Genomic DNA, 17,585 nt, shown 5'->3' with positions numbered 1-17,585 from the left:
GTTTAGAAAGAAAAACTAAATATGTATTAAATAAACATTAACTTTATAACTTCTGTATATCTGCAAAGTCGTTTTTATTTGGAAATTGTTATTGTTTGTAGAACTTTTGTTATAGTAATACAACTTTATCTAAAGTAAATAAACATGACCCTAACTTTTGAAAACTACAAAAACCTCCGTCAAAGTCAAAAATCTTATAAAAGATATTTTTTGTTCAATAAAGAACTAACAAATAGACTATCTTTGAATTAAAGACAATTTTTTGTGTCAAATTTATAGACTAAATTAGTATTAAATTTCAATACTTTTTTTTATTTGTATAAAAGCTGATTAAACTTAGAAAAGTTCTATTGGCCTAAAAATTAAAAAGCTTTGGTTTTGCCAAAAAATTTATAAAACCTAACTTAAAATAAATAAAATTTTTACTTTTGCTGAAGTTTTTAGTTTTTACATATCAATGTAACATTTTTAGATACAGGTCATTTTCTGAAACAAAGCGTTAATATTTGTTGTAATTGTAATAACATCCATGCTGATTCTAGCTTATATTATTAATACACCTATAGTATGTTAATTTTTTCTTGATTTTTGTGCTTTATTTGAATAAAATAAAAGTACGCTTACAAGTTGTATAACTGTTAGCATTTATTTTTATTACAGTTCAACAGTTTTTGTAGAGTTTACAAATTTGCAACTGTTATCACTTAGATTTAAAAAAAGCTCAAACAGTTCTAACTTCTGAGTCTGTTTTTTAATCGGTATATCATTGAACTTATAACTCATTGTCATTCTGCATTTGAGATTTTTTATTAATAATGCATTTGCGAACTGTTCTTGATAATTGAGAATTTCTAAACTATACTGATGTTGATTTTTTTTATTTTTTATTTTGATCAATCTGCTTTTAGCACAATAAATTTAGTTCAAAACGCACTAAACAGTTGTATTTTAGAAATATAACATAACAACTTTTATTGGTACTAAAGTTTAAAAATATACCTTAATACTCTAAAATTCTTTTTCACTTGCGAAGAATATCAAACTCAGCAAGTCTAATCCGTAGTAAGCTTGCAAACTTTTATAATCGTCAAAAAAAGTCAAAGATAATGTTTATTGGAACTACTTTTTATCTAAACTACCTCTTAATTTTATTTGTAGCTTATATTTAATTGTTAAATGATAATTGTATACAGATAATCAGAAATATTTGCATAGAATTTTTTTTTCACTTGAAAAGTTTCTTTGGACAAAACTGTAAACAAAAATAAAGTTTTTTGTAATGTAAAAACAGGTACGTAAATATTCTTAGGTAATTTAAAAAAAATACTTTCAGTATTGATGTTTTTATTACCTTAAGTTCAGAGTTCTTAATATTACAATGCAATTTAATAGCAGTTTTAATACAAATTATAATATAAATGCTTTGAACTAGTTAACTTCCATAAGCTTTAGATGTAAAAACAGTTTTTTATTTGTTGACTTTAAACATAATACAACTTATGTATAAGGAAGCATTCAAAAGGTTATATTGAATTAGAATTATAAAGTTTCCCTTACAGTTTTTTCGCACTTACTCAAAGTCATTCAAGTTATATGTTACAAACAAATAAACAAAAACATCTTACCAGTTCAAATTAAAAGGTTTGCACAATGACTTATGGTATGTAAAATTGATTTACAAACAAAATTTATTTAGTTATAAACACATAATACATCAAAAGTACTATAAGTAATATGCTATTTTGTTGTCTTTGGGTTTATATCTTTATGAAGTCATTGTAGTTTAAGGATCACATTCATTTGTCAATTTTGGAAACATAAATGTATAAAGAATACTAAATAGCTTTTAAAGTATGGTTATAGTTTTGTGTTAGTAAGTTTAGAAGAAATTAAATATCTATTCATTGTATTACTTATTAGTTGTATAAAAGGTATTTTACTTATACAAGAAACTAAATGTTTAAGTAAGAGTTTAAAACTTTAATTCAACTAAAAAGACCTAAAAAAATTATATATTTATAAAAAACATGGTTTTACTTTAAATGAATTGTTCTTCATAAAAAACATTAGTTAGTTTTTATAAACTCAAGAACTTGTTGTAAATTATGTGTATATTTGCAAACAAAATATCATGACATTATTATAAAATACCAAACATTTTAATAAAAATTAAATTTTTATACAAAGTTAAAGTTGTTAGGAAATATACGAATTTTAATATCATACGATTTTATATCTTACTTCAAAAAAACTTGAAAAAATGTTCATGTAGTAATTGTTATTTATTCAAAAAAAAGTTTTTTACTTCAAAATTTCAAGTTATAGGTTTAATATATTGTGACTAAGAAAACTTTATGATTTATTTTTGATATAGAGATTATTTTTAAATTTTTAACATACATAATCGTAACTTTCATCGAGTAAACATTTCGTATACTTTGTTCGGATCTTTAAAATATATTTTTGAAACTTTATGTAAGTTATTGATAATATTAGCAATTTATAACCAAACTATTCAAAAAATTAGTTATGAAAAATATGTATCAAAGTATTTTAGACTTAATTTATTTTTAATGTTAAATTTAAAAAGAATAGGATAGCTGCTATTTTACTTTTTAAGTAGGACAATATTCGTTTTGTTTAACTATTATAAACTTGAACAAATTTTAGTTACAGCTAACAATTTTTTTTATCACAAACAACTTGAATTATTTTCACAACAGTTTTGGTTTATGAAAGTTAAAACTAATAAGGACACATAAATTGTTTTGTAATCAAAAATTTCATAGCGCTACAGTAGCACCTGTAAATTTACAAAGACAAGCGAAGCTTAAAACTTTGTCTAAAAGTATAATTTTCATATGTTACATTTTTACAAATGAATAAAACAAGCTTTTAGCAGACAGATAGAACTACTAAATCAAAGGTTTTAAAGATTAAGCTATTGATATTTACAAATGACACGTTTAAATTTTAAATTTTTAAGAAGCTAAATTGAAATTGTAATACTTTAGGAAAGTACATTTTTTATTCTTAACATTTCCAAAAGTTATATGGCTTGAAAGGTTTGTTCTTGAGTTATACTTTATTATTTGGACGAGCTGTATTGTTAATTAAAGTGTATATAAACCTATGTTTTACTTTGTTTTATTGATGAGTTTATTATTAATTAGTTTATAAAGCTAAAATCGCTAGATATGTTGTACATAATTTATAACAGTTTTCAATCAAAATGAAGTTATTGATCAGTTTTTTTCTTTTTGTTTATTTGTTTATTTCATTCTTTTTATACTTTCTACAGTAAGCTATAACAGTTATGTTTGCCATCAAAAACGGTCAAAATATCATTAAGTATAACAAACTGTTTTTTAAAGGTTTGGTTACTCTTAACTTGTCAGTTTTTATTTAATTTGAAATTTAGAAGATTTCATAATCACTCAAGATTACAAAACGGCTTATGCATTAACGATCTTGCTAAAAACTATACATCTTACAGCTGTTTATCATGCTAATTTATCACATTTGATAAAAATAAAAACCATAAAAGAAAAAAATTTGCTTAAAAAGTAATAGGACTTTAAAGACTTACAAGATGCACTTTTAAACTCTTGAAACGCAATTTAGTAAAACGTTTAATACTATCATTTTTGAAGTACAAAAGATATGACATTTTTTCTGTCATTACTTAATCACTACAATTCTATTATAAACTTATTGTGTTGTTTACGGTAAACATTTGTAATAACAAGTATTTAAATTTGAGAGAACAAAAGTATTCTGATAATAATAGTTAGTCTTTTTTAAACTTGTATGGCACTTTGTTAGTATATTAATAAAGAACCTAAAAAAAAAGAATAACTAGCTCTTTAATGAAAAGTAGCTAAAATTTTAAACTTTAAAATATTTTTACTTCCGCAGAGTTAAACTCAAAACATAATATGAAAACTTAAAGTCTGATAATTAGTATTTATTTACTTACTAACCTTGGAGTTTGTTTAGAACATAGCACAAACGAAACAACTGCTGTGGTTCAAAACAACAAAAGAATTACAAAAACCTTTTACCATTTTGAGTTGAATGGTGTTAACTTTACTACAGAGGATAGAAATCCGTTTAGTATTAGGAACATGTTTAAATATTTCAATGTTCGGTAGAAGTCTATGTATTTAAAGAAAAAATAATATTCACATAAGTTTAAAATTTCGGTTGTTTTTCCATCTATATTGGGTAAAGATAATGCTTAAAAATAGCTTAATAATTTGAAAAAACAAAAAGCAAACTTAATTTTAAACAAGAAATTTATATACTGTTTTTCTGTTAGGCAGATAGCTTTGGTTATTGGAGAATATGTACTCTTTACTTCGATTGGACTCTTGTCAATTATCGGAAACATTTTGGTAATAGTGGTCATTCGGAAGACTAAAGAGTTTAGACACAGCCAATATGTATTCAAAACTTCTATTGCAGTTTCTGACACCATTTGGGCACTGCTGTTATGCTTTGATGCAGCTTTCAATGGCCACAAATACTTCGTGTCAACTTATTTACTGGATTGTAAACCTTATCCGTTACCTGAAGCTGCCTCGGTAAATATTAATAGAAGTTTGGTTTACGAAGTTAAAATCTTCAGTTGCGAACCGTATATCGCCTACGTGTTAGATGCTGGTTCATCACGTACACTTAGGAAGCTTAAAACTAGTAATATACTCTTGATGAAAGTAACACTTATTGTTTCTTTAATTTCACTTGTTCTTTCAGCAGGTGATAGATATTTTGCAATAGAATTTCCAATTAAGTATAAAAAGACTAACACTATTAAAACAGCTAAAATTTTATCAATAATAATATGGACTCTAAGTGCAATTACAACTCTGCTTACTGGTTTTTGGTCACCTCTAAGGGAATTTATGCAACCTCCTATTTGTGCAAAAATGGACCAGTTTTTTGATACTGTTTTGTTGTTTGTATTATTTGCATTACTATGGATATTTACTGTGTTAACTCTTAAGAGTCTTTACAAAAGCTATAAAAAATCTTTAAAACTGAATCGTGTGATTAGAAATAAGTTTTTAGCAGAAAAACAAATGTCGTTAGTTCTGATTTTCATGGTTGTCGCTTTTACTTTTAGTTTATCACCAATTTTGTATATCCACATTCGATACTATGTGTTTGAATTAAAGTATCTGAGTTGCCGTAACGCACATATTATTTCTCAAGTATCTGTTCCCAAACTTTTTTTATCAACAAACACAGTATGGAACATTTTGGTTTACAACGTTATTAACAAGAAGTTTCGTTCGGGGTTTAAAGCTTTGTTTAAAAAGAACAACTAATATATGAAACATTAATCTTGTATTTATACAATATTATTTTTACCTCTAAACTTTTATTGTTGTATGACTTTTATTATGTTGATACAATTATGTCTGTAGTACTAAAGCACTGATTTTAACTCTTAAAAAACTTCATGCCAACCCTTTTCTATGAAATTTTTTGTAAATAAAATGTTACCTGATAATCTTTGTAAACAATAATACTACGTATCTCGAGCTTCTTTTTTAGTTTTGTAAATTTTAAATTGTTTAAAATGACCAGTGTCCAAGATAATGCTACTAACCCTTTCGTTCGGACAGTAAACATTTAAATTTTTAGTAAGAACAAAATTATTGTAATAAAATAGTTTAAACTCATTTTCATTCTTCTTTGCAACTTAATTTTTTAGATACTAGTCTTGCTAGCTAATTTAATATTTGATACTTTCTAAATTATACCAGTGTTAACTTTATTTTTCTAATCTAGCTTTAGCATAACAAGTTTAATCTAAAATTTAAAAAATAGTTGACTAAAAAGTGCAATTGCTTTTTTAAGTTGTACATTTAACTACTAAATAAAAGTGTAGTTTATATACTATATGTGTAAATAAAGAATAAAATCAATTCAATTTTTAACAAAAGTTTTTAAAAATTGAAGTAAAATAAGATTTTTGAAAGTGATTATCATAGTTTTAATAAAAATAAATACAATTTTTCCTAATAGTAAGAAAATTTTATATACTACTAAGAAATCAAGTAAAAGCTGTAATGAAGTGTTATTTTTTATGAAGTAGAATTTTACTAAACTCAAAAATAATCTTTACATTTAAAGTTATGCAAGTTTTAAAAGTTTTGTTTTACGTTATATGTAAAAACAAAAGTCTAAAGGATTAAGAAACAGATGGTAATTTTTCTATAAAGTAAAATTAACAAAAGCTTAAATCGATCATTAAAATATCAATTATTTCTAACAAATACAAAAAATAAAAAGTTGTACTTTAAAGAAGCATGTTTCTTAGGGTGTAATAAAAACGTAGTTTTAACTTTAAAATGTTTAACCTTAAGTTAAATTTTTTAAACTAAGAACACTTTATGAAAGCCCATACATTTAAGTACATTATAAAATGTAAGTTGTAAGTTTTAGCATAAAGATGTTGTTTTCAAAAAATTAAACCTCATTTAAAATTATACACTAATTTAAGCAGACATAACTAAATAAGGTGTACCTAAATACTAATAATTTCTACTTTGTTTTCAAAACAAAATTAGTTGTTTTTTACTTTAACTTTTTTTTGGTTTGATATAGAACAACTTCTTATACATAAACAAGTATAAAGTTTTAACATTATGCTGTTGATACTTAAAAATATTACGTTTATGTTGTTACAAGATTAATTTTTGTGTAAATATTTTAGAAAGTTAAGTTTAACTGACATCGTGTTTTTTCAAATTCTAAAATTGTAGTTAAAACTTTAAATTTTTCATGCCTAAAAATAAGTATATACTTTAAAAAAGTATGTTAATGCATTAATGTTTTCAAAAATATAACTTGTTTTTGATTTAAGTTTGATTTTAGCTAAATTATTTTAACTGGAACTGCTTGACTAAGTATTTTAGTTACGTATAATTGAACATTTATTTTTTTATTAAAACAAATAAATTAATAAGCTTGATTAGTACTTCGTTTCAAGTTTATTATGTAAAAAGATTTCTTATACATGTTAGTTTCACAATGCAAGACAAAGTTTTCACATTGTCAATAATTACAGGACTTAGGTTTAGATTTGAATTATTAAAAGGTTTATGTTTAAATTGTTACTCAAAAAACTTTTTTAGGAGAAACAGTGTTAGCTAAAGTAACAATCGTTGTATAAAAATTATTTTAATAATAATTTTACTCATAATTAAATAATTGGACCGTTCGTGAAGATTTTGCATTCTGTTTTACTTAATATTTTCATATTGTTTAAGATTTAAACTTTTTAATGTATCTGAGAATTTTTCCAGAGTTATTTAGTACACAGTTATGTAAGTTTCTAAAATTTATAATTAAAAGCTACTACAGAAAATACTTTATTATTGAACAAAAAAAAGTGCTACCCTACTGAAAAAAATTCTTAACTCGTCCCTGGCACAATTCGAAAAAAAATCACGTAAAGTTATTAATTGTTAGTATCTACTAAACAACTAAATTGATTATTAAGAAAGCTTTATTGAAGCTAAAATCAGTTTTATGACATAGTATCAAACAAATTAACTTCAGTTGTAGATAGAATCGTTCTAAAAATTGTGTTAAAAACCACAAAGTTCATAACATACAAAGCTTTGTGATCACTAAACAAATTAAATTTAAAAAAGATTTTTTTTCATATTTCCACCTGTCAAATAACCAACTAACATGTTAAAAACTATTACAATAATTTTTTAGATTTAAAAACTGTGTCTGAATTTATTCTCCAATAAGTCCACTTTTGAGCTAAGTTTGTGAAGATAGTATTAATACAGAGATTGACTGCAGACTCACAATAATAGTTAACCAAGTTTTAAATTTATTTAAATTTTAGTCTGAAACTTGCACAAAGTTTTTAAACCTTGAAAACTATTATTTGAAAATCAGTTAGTCCTATTCCTTTACAACAAATCAAAATGCGTCTTATACTATCCTAACTAATAAAACTGGAAACCTACGATCACTACTTTAAAGTTACGTACTTTTGTGGATAAACTTTGAGACGGCAGTTCATGACAGGTTTACATAAAAATAAATACGTTGCATTGCTGAGAACTGGTCTTTAGAGTAAAAGTTTAATTGAAAAATACAGCGGTTTCAACGCATTTACATATTTTATTTATTTTTATGAAAAAACTGAGACGTGAACGTTATACACGTCGATAAAAATTTATTTTCTATTTAACTACAAAACAACTCTCATATTTACCTGTATAAAACTTGAGCTTTGTTTTCTTAACTCGAAACCGTAAGAAGGAGTACACATTCAACTTATAACCAGTTGTAGAGAGCTTATTGTTGCCTTACTAAGTACAAACTTTATTTTAATGTTTGTCTCAGAAGCTTTTAAAAGGATATGTTTGATACATTAGAGGTGCTTCAATAAAATTCAGTGTTGAAAAAAAGTGTGGACTTGTTTTTTAGCCGTTAAAAAACGCCTTTAAATAGTAAATGCAAAATTAAGTAGACAATTCTATTCGTTTAAGAAATTTTTGCTGAGTAATTCATTACTTAAAAAAATTGAATAGTCACAGTACCATGATATTTATATTTAATGGTTGGTAACTTTTGCTTCAGAGTTACGTCAATTTGCAAAATAACTCTTGCAAGTAAGCAAAAAATAATGGTATAAATTCAAAAAAAAAGTTGTTTATAAATTTGTTTCTATAAATATAATTTCCCTTCTCAGTTTTATGGTATCTTTTTCAAAATTAAAAATTAGCTGGAAAAGTATATATAAAATGTAGCATGTGGATCTTAAACTTTACTGATAGTATTTAACTTATATAAAATTTACAAATGTAGATATGTTAATACTACTACTTATATTTCATATAACTGTTATTTTTTATCAAAAAGACACTTTTAAATACATTTACTTATATTTCATAAAACTGTTATTTTTTTCCAAAAAGACACCTTTAAATTTTCATTTAGCAGTAGTAAATTTTGCTTGTTTATCTAAACTTATATTAGCACAGTTAGTTAAGAGTTATATACAATTCTACATAATTACAAAGCAATAAATATACTTTTGTTTATTAACATGTTTGACAAATAAATGTTTATTCAAATTATAGTTTAAAAGATTTAACCTAAGATGTATTTTGAAATAAATTTAATTTGATGTCAACAAGTATGTTTCATATATTTGTATTAAAAATTTAGAAAGCATAAAAATAGCTAGTAAAAATAAATTAATTTACAAACAAAAGTTCACATAAAAAAAGTTTATTTTACTAGTTTTTAAAAATTACAAAGTTTATCTTTATTCAAATTTAATTGGAAAATAATCACAAAAAAAAAAACAAACAAGTACACTTATTTAAAAACACAACCTTTAAAAACTTAACATAAATTACCAATTAAACTTGGAAAATTTCAATAGAATAACAAATAACTCGAGCTTCATCAGAAAAGCTTCATTTAGTTCACATGTATCTCTAAAGTACACGAAAAAAAATCTAAAAATTATTCGGAAGAGTACTTGCTACCGTTGCTAATAAAAAAAAAAGTAAAAATGTCACCTAGTAATCTTAACATACTAAATTTAAAAACGAATTATATTAAAATATTTAATTGGATTTTTTGTTGACGGTGTACTTGTTCTTGCTGTTTAGGTGGACCAGGTAGGGGAGGAGGAGTGACGGTGTGCACCACAAACAGAACAGGAACCACTCGATCTGTATAAATTTAGAATATCAGACTGTAGTTCTATGAAGATGCTACTTTACTATGTAATAAATACAATGTGTGTGAGCACAGTTGATTATTTATCGCTACTTTTGGCTGGACTGATCAACTGTATTTATTTAAAAACATAAAATGGTAAAAACTAAAGTTGTTCAAAACTAAACAGTAGTATGCTGATTTTTTTACAGTTAAGTTTACGTTGTTACATAAAAATACCAAACACAACAAGTTCAATCTAAAAGGTAAATCAAAACAATAATGAAATACGTATTCTGAGTGTACTTGATTCGTAAAGTATCGAGCCAACACATTTACAAAAGAGTTTTTGTTTATTATAAATATGTAATAAACAAACAACAACCTTGTGTGAAGCATGTACGCGCTTGTACTCCTTTGCGGAGATGATTGAATGCTGGCCTACCTCGTTGCTGAATCCGAACTGTTGGTGGTTTGATTAACATTTACCAAATACTTAAACCATATTTAGTAAGACGGTGTTTACAAATCTGACTAGTAATTTGTTTAGAGATGAACTACTAAATCTTGAATTGAAATATCAAAGCCATGATAAAAATACTGAAAGTTTATTTGTTTGGCAAATGAAATATATATTTCTCTGTGCACAGAAGTTTACAATTTTTGTCTTGGATATTCTATAAGAATCTCTACTTGATCTTAATGATTGATACAAAAACTTTGTATAACTTTAACTATATATTAATCAAATAGTAATAAACTAATTTTTTTTAATACTTTTAAATGAAATTAAACAGTATTTAAATCATAATTACTTCTTAAAAGTAGTTAAATACAATTTAAGCCATTTACTATTAAAATTTGAAACTATTAACCATTACTACTGTAATCTGATCTAAATTAATTAAAGATAAAAATCTAGCATGGTTGTACATAAAAATACTTAAGTGTTAAATGAGTCATGTATAAATACAGGGTTGCCACTCGTTTTCTCAAATTTTTTTCCAGGTTTTCCAAATTTCTTCCAGGTTTTTAAAAATACACATTTTTGGGTTTAATTTTAGTTTTAGATTAATTTATATATAAGAAACTGTATTAAATAGTATAAAAACAATGAAAAAATACTGTGAAGGTACTTTAATTGTGTTTTTTAATAAAAAAATTTTTGATGGTGACAAAAAATCTTATTTATATGATAGATTTGTTGTGTCAAATCGAAATTTTACTACTGATAATGTTAAAATTATTAAAAATTCCAGGTTTTTCCAGGTTTTATAATCAAATTTCCAGGTTTTTCCATGTTTTTTTCAAAATTTCTCAAATTACAGGTTTTTCCAGGTTATTTTTGCCTGAATTGTCGAATTCCAGGTTTTTCCAGGTAAAGTGGCAACCCTGTAAATATGTATAGGCGTTTTTTAAATAAAGCATATTACATTAAAAAATTGACATTTTCAGATCTCCACATACTTATTTTAAATAGTATAACCTTTCAAGTATAATAGAAAATCAAACTTATTCTAAAACAAATAAATACATACTTTTAAATCTACATTTTACATATTATTGATGTTTGAGAACGTCAACTGCATGAGTAATAACTTCAACGTAAATACCAAAAAGAAAAATATATTAAGAAATTAAAAATTATGTTTACAACAAACATTACTAAAAACTGATATGACTCCAAAAATAAAAAAGCAATAGCTAAAATATTTAAATACAATAATTTCAATTCCGACCACATATCAATTAATCACAACTCACAGTGGGTTCCGCGCCTTCGGCGGCGACGTACTGAACGACGGCGCTGGTGAAATTGAAGTTGGCGGTCGACTTGAGGGGAATCACCACGACCGAGGACGAAACGTTGCTGCCGGCACCGATGCGCTCGAACTTCATGTCGGGGGTGCTGACGGCTTCGAAGTCGGAATCGTGGAAGTCAGAGTCGGCCACCTCCACGTTTGTTGCTGGTCTGTTGGGAAATTACTTTTGTTGAGATTTGTAATTGGAGGCAAAAATGTTAAGAAAAAATAAATATACATTATTTTTGGTCTCGTCGTGTGTTGTGTAGAGCAGTTTGCTAGTTTCAGCTGTTTTGAATAACTAAAAACGCCAGTCTGCGTGGAAAGGTTAATTTGTTGAGACTAGTGTGGGTAAATGTTAACAATTACTTTACAGCATTGGTATTGAAATCTGACAACAATTTAGACTCATTTTACAAACGCTACTTTCCCAAACTCATTTTCATTGGCAGTTGAAATAAGTGTTGGTTTATTTTAGCGTTGCAATTGAAACTATTGAAAAGCTGATTTTACGATTGAGACTTCGAGGAAAAGTGAAACTTTCTTCATTGATTTATGATTAATAATTTTTTCAACTGAATATAAAGTATAATAAACAAGAACAAGTACATTTATAATTTTCTATAAAACTTTGAAACTTTGTATGAACTTTAAATGCAAAAAGACGGATAATTAATAAATGTAATGTGGATTTCATCTTTTTAGCTGTTCAAAAAAGTTTAAAAAAAACATTTGGTAATATAATGTAAATAGTAATGAAAAAAACCTGTAGAAAACTATTACACATAAAACACTTTATCTTCTTGATACTAAACTTTTTTTTGTTAGAATTTCTTAAATAAAAAAAGTATATATATATCAGAGACAAATAGTCTATAAAATTATAATAAATAACACATACTTTAAGTTATGCATTGAACAAGTAGTTTAACATTTAAAAATACAAACTTTTCATAAAAGGAAGAAAAGATATATATAAAAAAAAAACTAAATTTGAGATAAGACTACATACTGACAAATATTAAATCAGCTAAAAATTCTAAATAAAGATGCCAAATTTTATCTATATGAAGTTGTATTTCTAAACAAAGAAAACTTTTAGTTATATTATAAATTTAAACTATAATGTAAGAATCAATTTAAATAGTCAAGAAAAATTTTTGGGGTAAAATTAGAGTCTTAAAGTAAAATAAAGTATATGTAAAACAGACTACAGACTAAAGAATCTGTTTGCTTTTATAAAAAATATTTTATTAAAGAAGTTTTATTCTAAATTAAACCATAATTCTTTTTTATATATTTAAATTCAAAATTTAATCTAAGTTTTAAAAATATAGTTTTTTTTTAAACTTTTCTTGGCATTTATACTTATAGAACTAGCCAGATATTTTTCGAAAGTAAATTATTAACCTGATGCTATTTTTTGATTTGTTTATAAATAACCATAAAAAAAACTAAGTTTTATTATTATTGTTAACAAAATAGTCTGTTTTAAGAAACCTATTAAACTTGACAATTTAATTTTAAAAAACCATACACTGTATACAAACTATATTTTTAAATATAACTTTCAGCTTTTAATATTTCGGAAATATACTTTTGAATAGTTGCTGTTACATTTTTAAAACATATTAAACCTAATAAAAAAGTTTTAGCCTTGTGTTGAAGTTTTCAACTTAAATTTATAAAATTTCCCCACTGAAACTTGGAATTTATTTAAAAATTCATTATTTCTTAGATCGACATCCTGTATTCTTATACAAATAATTTGAAGTTTAAAACCTTTTATTCACTTGATGCATAAAAAATGTTTAAATACTGGTATATTTATGTGGTTTAATCGTTTGTAGTTATAATATAATTAAAATACCGTACAACTCATTCATTTAATTTCATTTAATTCATCAAAACAATAGTTTGCATTTAATATTCTGCTAGTTTTTCACAATAGAAACTTAAACTTTATTAAATAAAATATAAATATATAATTAACAAAAATTAGATAACAACTATGTTTTAATGTATTAAAAAACATAGTAGTCAAATTTAATTTTAGCTAATTCCCGTTATTTTTACACTGCAATTTGGGTTTAAAATAAATATATTTTAAGTAGATAAAAACAATGAATAATCATAATAACTATTTAGCTATGGCTACGTATTTTATTTAAACATAGGTATCATAATTGTATCAAAATTAATTGACAAACATAAATAAAATAATATTACATTGTTCTGGTAAATAAAAGATCAAAATGAGAAAATTATCAAGCATCAATTTTAAAACTTATAATTGTACAAATTACATCTATTGCAAAGGTTTATCTATAAGTTTTTAAGTAGTCAGTTATACAACCTGTGAAATATTTTTTTTTCTTTATTTAAACTAGCAGTTCAATTTTTTACAAGGATGAATAGGATGTACTGCATGGTAAAGCTATAGCAAGAATTTAAACAGATAATGAAAAAAAAAAAACTCCATGCAGTTTCCTTATCTCAACTTTTTTTACTTAAACTATCAAAGACAATTTTTACTTAATTCAACAAATTAAAAAAATCAACATATCTACTCACCCGTCACCAACATTGAACAGGGTGTATTTGACGGTCAATTCATTTCCCTCTGTGATAATTTCATCTTCAATTTCCTTGATCAGCAGCAACTTGGCCGAAACGTCGTCAGCAACTGAAAGCTGGGCGAAAATGGCCAACAAGGCAACAATTGACAGTACAAACTTCATTCTACACTCTTAATTTAAAGTCTAAAAAAACAAAAGTTTGAAAGCAAAATAGAAAATTATTAAGATATGCACTATTTTTTTGCTTTTATTGATGAGCAACATTAAAATGTTAACATGCCCTTCCTTACTTATTTGGTATTTTAAAGTATTTAAACTTATGTCATTTAATAAACAAAAAGTCTAAAAGAGTTTTCAAATTTAAAATTAGGGAGATAGGATGAGTTATTACAAGCTAAGATTGCATACTATTTATTTTACACCTATATTATTACACCTTTTTCAACAAGCAGTTTTGAGTTAAAATATCAACTAAGAACATAGGAGGGTCCACCTTGTTTTTTAAAAGTTAATCTTGTTTTGTAGAGTTCTATTTGAGCTGTCAGACATTTTTAACTGCTTAAAAAAATAAAGTAACTTTTGAGATATAAGCCATCAAAGTTGGTGTGCTCAATAGGTTTTTAATGGAAGGCTCAAACCAAAAATGCAAAAAATAAAATCTTTCATCAAAATCTCTATCTTCTCTTTCATTTTTTAGCAATTAATCTTTAAATTTTCATATAAAGTCATTACTAATATTTAAATAGATTGAATGCAGAAACTTTCTTAATTTTGAAAAATAAATTATTAATTAAAATAAACATATATTTTTTCTTTATCTTCAAGTTTTTATTTATAATATTTAAAAAACTGATATATTCAAAGTGTTTTAAACTATAAAAGAAGCGTTTTCTGAAAATTTGAGGTCTCTAGTTCAAAAAATTAAAAAGAAGACAGATTTTTAATGAATTTTAAATGTTCTGGTAAAACTGACAATGAACAAAATGCTGTCCATACAATTGTTTAGGAAGTTTTTAATTGCTAGAAACATTTATAGCTCAAAAAATTATAACCATTTTTATATCATATAAAAACTGACTTATAGATTATACTTTTAGCTTAAATAAAAGAGCTAGTGTTAAATTTATTTAAAAAAATATATGATGGATCGCCCTTATGCCCTTAAATACAACTATTAGAAAAAACTAACCTTTAACAAAATTTAAAAGAACTTTAATTTAAATAATGTAATTAAATAGTACAGTGCTTATTCACTTATCCGGACAGTTTCGGTCAGAAGAAAATTCAAAAAGTTTTCAATAGTAAATACAAAAATTAATTCAAAAATTTCACAACTTTTTAAATTCTGAGTTTTCTGATGAAAAATTGGGAAAAACTATTATTTCTTATTTTATTAAAACTTCCAATAATCTGTTAGGAGTAATAGGTTTTCCTTAAACTGACTTTAAACTTAGACAAAGTTTCTTGTTCTCTTTCTGTCTGTTTTTGTTTAAAAAGTTTTTTTTCATATAAAGAGATAGGTTTACATTATTTTTTTGTTTTTAAAGATAAATTTAATTTATATTTTCTTTTAAACAAAAATTAATCTTTAATTTAAATTAATAGTTAGGGCAGGTGGAATTTCAAATGATGAATTTTACTTGCTTGACCCTCAAAAAATGTATATAGTTGCAGAGGGTTAGTAAGTCTGATGTTTTTCTACCTTAAAAAAAAATATTACCTTAATTTTTGATTTTATTATTTATCATTTTATTATATATAACTGACAATTACTATGTATTTATTTTTACCATAACACTTTTATTATGCATTGCATTATATGCAGTAGTTATATTATTAAATAAAAAAATAATTTTTGTACTTATCCGGAATTTTGGTTATCCAGACATTTTTACAAAAATCTTGCCCAACGTGTCCTGATAATAAGTGAATAAGCACTGTAATAAGAAGTTATTACTGCTTTGCAAAATTTGTATATATAAAATATAACTCATTTGTGGGAGGGGTATTAAATATTTTTTTCTACAAAAGTTAACAATTGGTCTTATTTAGAATTTAAAATATATTTGCTTTAAAACACTTTATATACAATATAAAAATTTAATTCAACTTATTTTCATAAAGTCAGTTTTGTGAAAACTTTTGGTATAAAATTAAAGACTTAGTAAAAGTTCTATACAATGTGTATGTAGAACTGTATATTGTGTTTTTTAAATTACGTTATAAACTATTTAAAATGTATATTTATTTGTTATAAAAAAAATTGTTGCGATTACAAATATTTCTTTCTGACAAGTAGTTAATAAATCTATGAAAAATTTACTATTTTTTAATCAATTATTCATCAAAAACTTTACATAGAAATGGATTTTTAATGAAATAGTGACATATCTCAATAATCACTTAGTTAAAAAATAAGCAGTGCTTAGTATTATAAATATGTAAATAAAATAACATTTATTTTTGGAAAACTGTTCTACTTCCTATGGCCCGTTATGTAATTTAGAGGTTATTACATCAAGTGTTTTACATTCTTAAAGTTGTGTCATTTAGTATAACTTTTAAACAAGCCCAAAGGAGTGGCAACCCTGTTAATCTTTAACCAATAAATATACACAATAAAAGTTATTCTTATGTACATATATTTTTGAATACAACTTACAAAATAAGCTTTGAATTAAATTAAATATTTTTAATTGTTATAAATAATTCACTTATTTCAGTTATTAAAATTTCAAAACCAAAACTTTAATACAAAATAACATCAATGTCATTTAAATTTAGAAAATAATATTTTTATGGGTATGAACTGCAAAAAGGAACACTTTTTATTGAAAAGTGTTAAATATAATTAAATTAAGCCAATAAAAGGGGATTAAATGACTTTTTTTGTTTGACAAACTATGCAGTTTGTTTGTATTAGAAACTTGATTTAAAATGACCATTTTTTAAAAGTTAATTGAAATTTATACATTCTATAAAAACTGACAAACTAATAAAGTATTTATTATACTTCTTTTGAAAGACAGCTTTAACAAGAACCTTAGAAAACTTATTGTACATATCTTTATGAAAATTTGTACACCTACTCTAAAAATATTTCAAAATCCTCTTCTGAATTCAAGTTAATCTAATCAGTAGTCATAAAGACATAACAAAAGTTTGTTTTAGCTAAGAACCCTTTTTTAGGCAAGTTTAACAGCATATTATAGTTGTGAAAATGTGTTTATATAAAATAAAAAACTTTTTGGAATTACTTAGTTATTTTAAGTTAATCAAAAAGTAATTATGATGTCACAAAAATCATTTGTTTATTAAATTGAATAATAAGACTAAAAACAAATGAGACTTTCTTGCAATGTCATCATTTAAATTAAAAATAAAAAGTGGTTTTAATAGCTTGTATACAAGTTTTCATAACTGCATGTGAAAAATAAAATTGTAAAAAATAGGACTCTTACCTAAAAACAATTATTTGTGACTTAATATATAC

At 24.3% G+C, this 17,585-nt stretch overlaps 1 protein-coding gene across 1 annotated transcript; it reads right to left on the bottom strand.

The window, feature by feature from the left end:
- Positions 1 to 9,065: 9,065 nt before the first annotated feature.
- Positions 9,066 to 14,271, bottom strand: LOC145842410 (translocon-associated protein subunit beta-like). The gene is made up of 4 exons (XM_082949846.1): positions 14,088 to 14,271; positions 11,476 to 11,683; positions 10,097 to 10,174; positions 9,066 to 9,725 (listed from the first exon to the last, which is right to left on the bottom strand). Exons 1-4 carry the CDS (start codon positions 14,252 to 14,254, stop codon positions 9,618 to 9,620), a joined length of 561 nt encoding a protein of 186 aa, XP_082805972.1. The 5' UTR covers positions 14,255 to 14,271; the 3' UTR covers positions 9,066 to 9,617.
- Between the last annotated feature and the right edge of the window lie 3,314 nt (positions 14,272 to 17,585).

Source organism: Thalia democratica, chromosome 8, assembly GCF_965202585.1.
Source record: "Thalia democratica chromosome 8, ktThaDemo2.hap1.1, whole genome shotgun sequence".
NCBI lineage: Eukaryota > Metazoa > Chordata > Thaliacea > Salpida > Salpidae > Thalia > Thalia democratica.
Note: the sequence above shows the minus strand (reverse complement) of the source record. Positions and strands in the feature narration are given on the sequence as shown.

What these genes read in the sequence shown, in the direction of transcription:
- LOC145842410 (XM_082949846.1), bottom strand. Translation starts at nt 14,254, where the DNA reads ATGAAGTTTGTACTGTCAATTGTTGCCTTGTTGGCCATTTTCGCCCAG. An exon ending in CCGAAGGCGCGGAACCCACT is followed by an intron (nt 10,175 to 11,475) that starts GTGAGTTGTGAT and finishes AACCACCAACAG; the next exon opens with TTCGGATTCAGCAACGAGGT. An exon ending in GCGTACATGCTTCACACAAG is followed by an intron (nt 9,726 to 10,096) that starts GTTGTTGTTTGT and finishes AAATTTATACAG; the next exon opens with ATCGAGTGGTTCCTGTTCTG.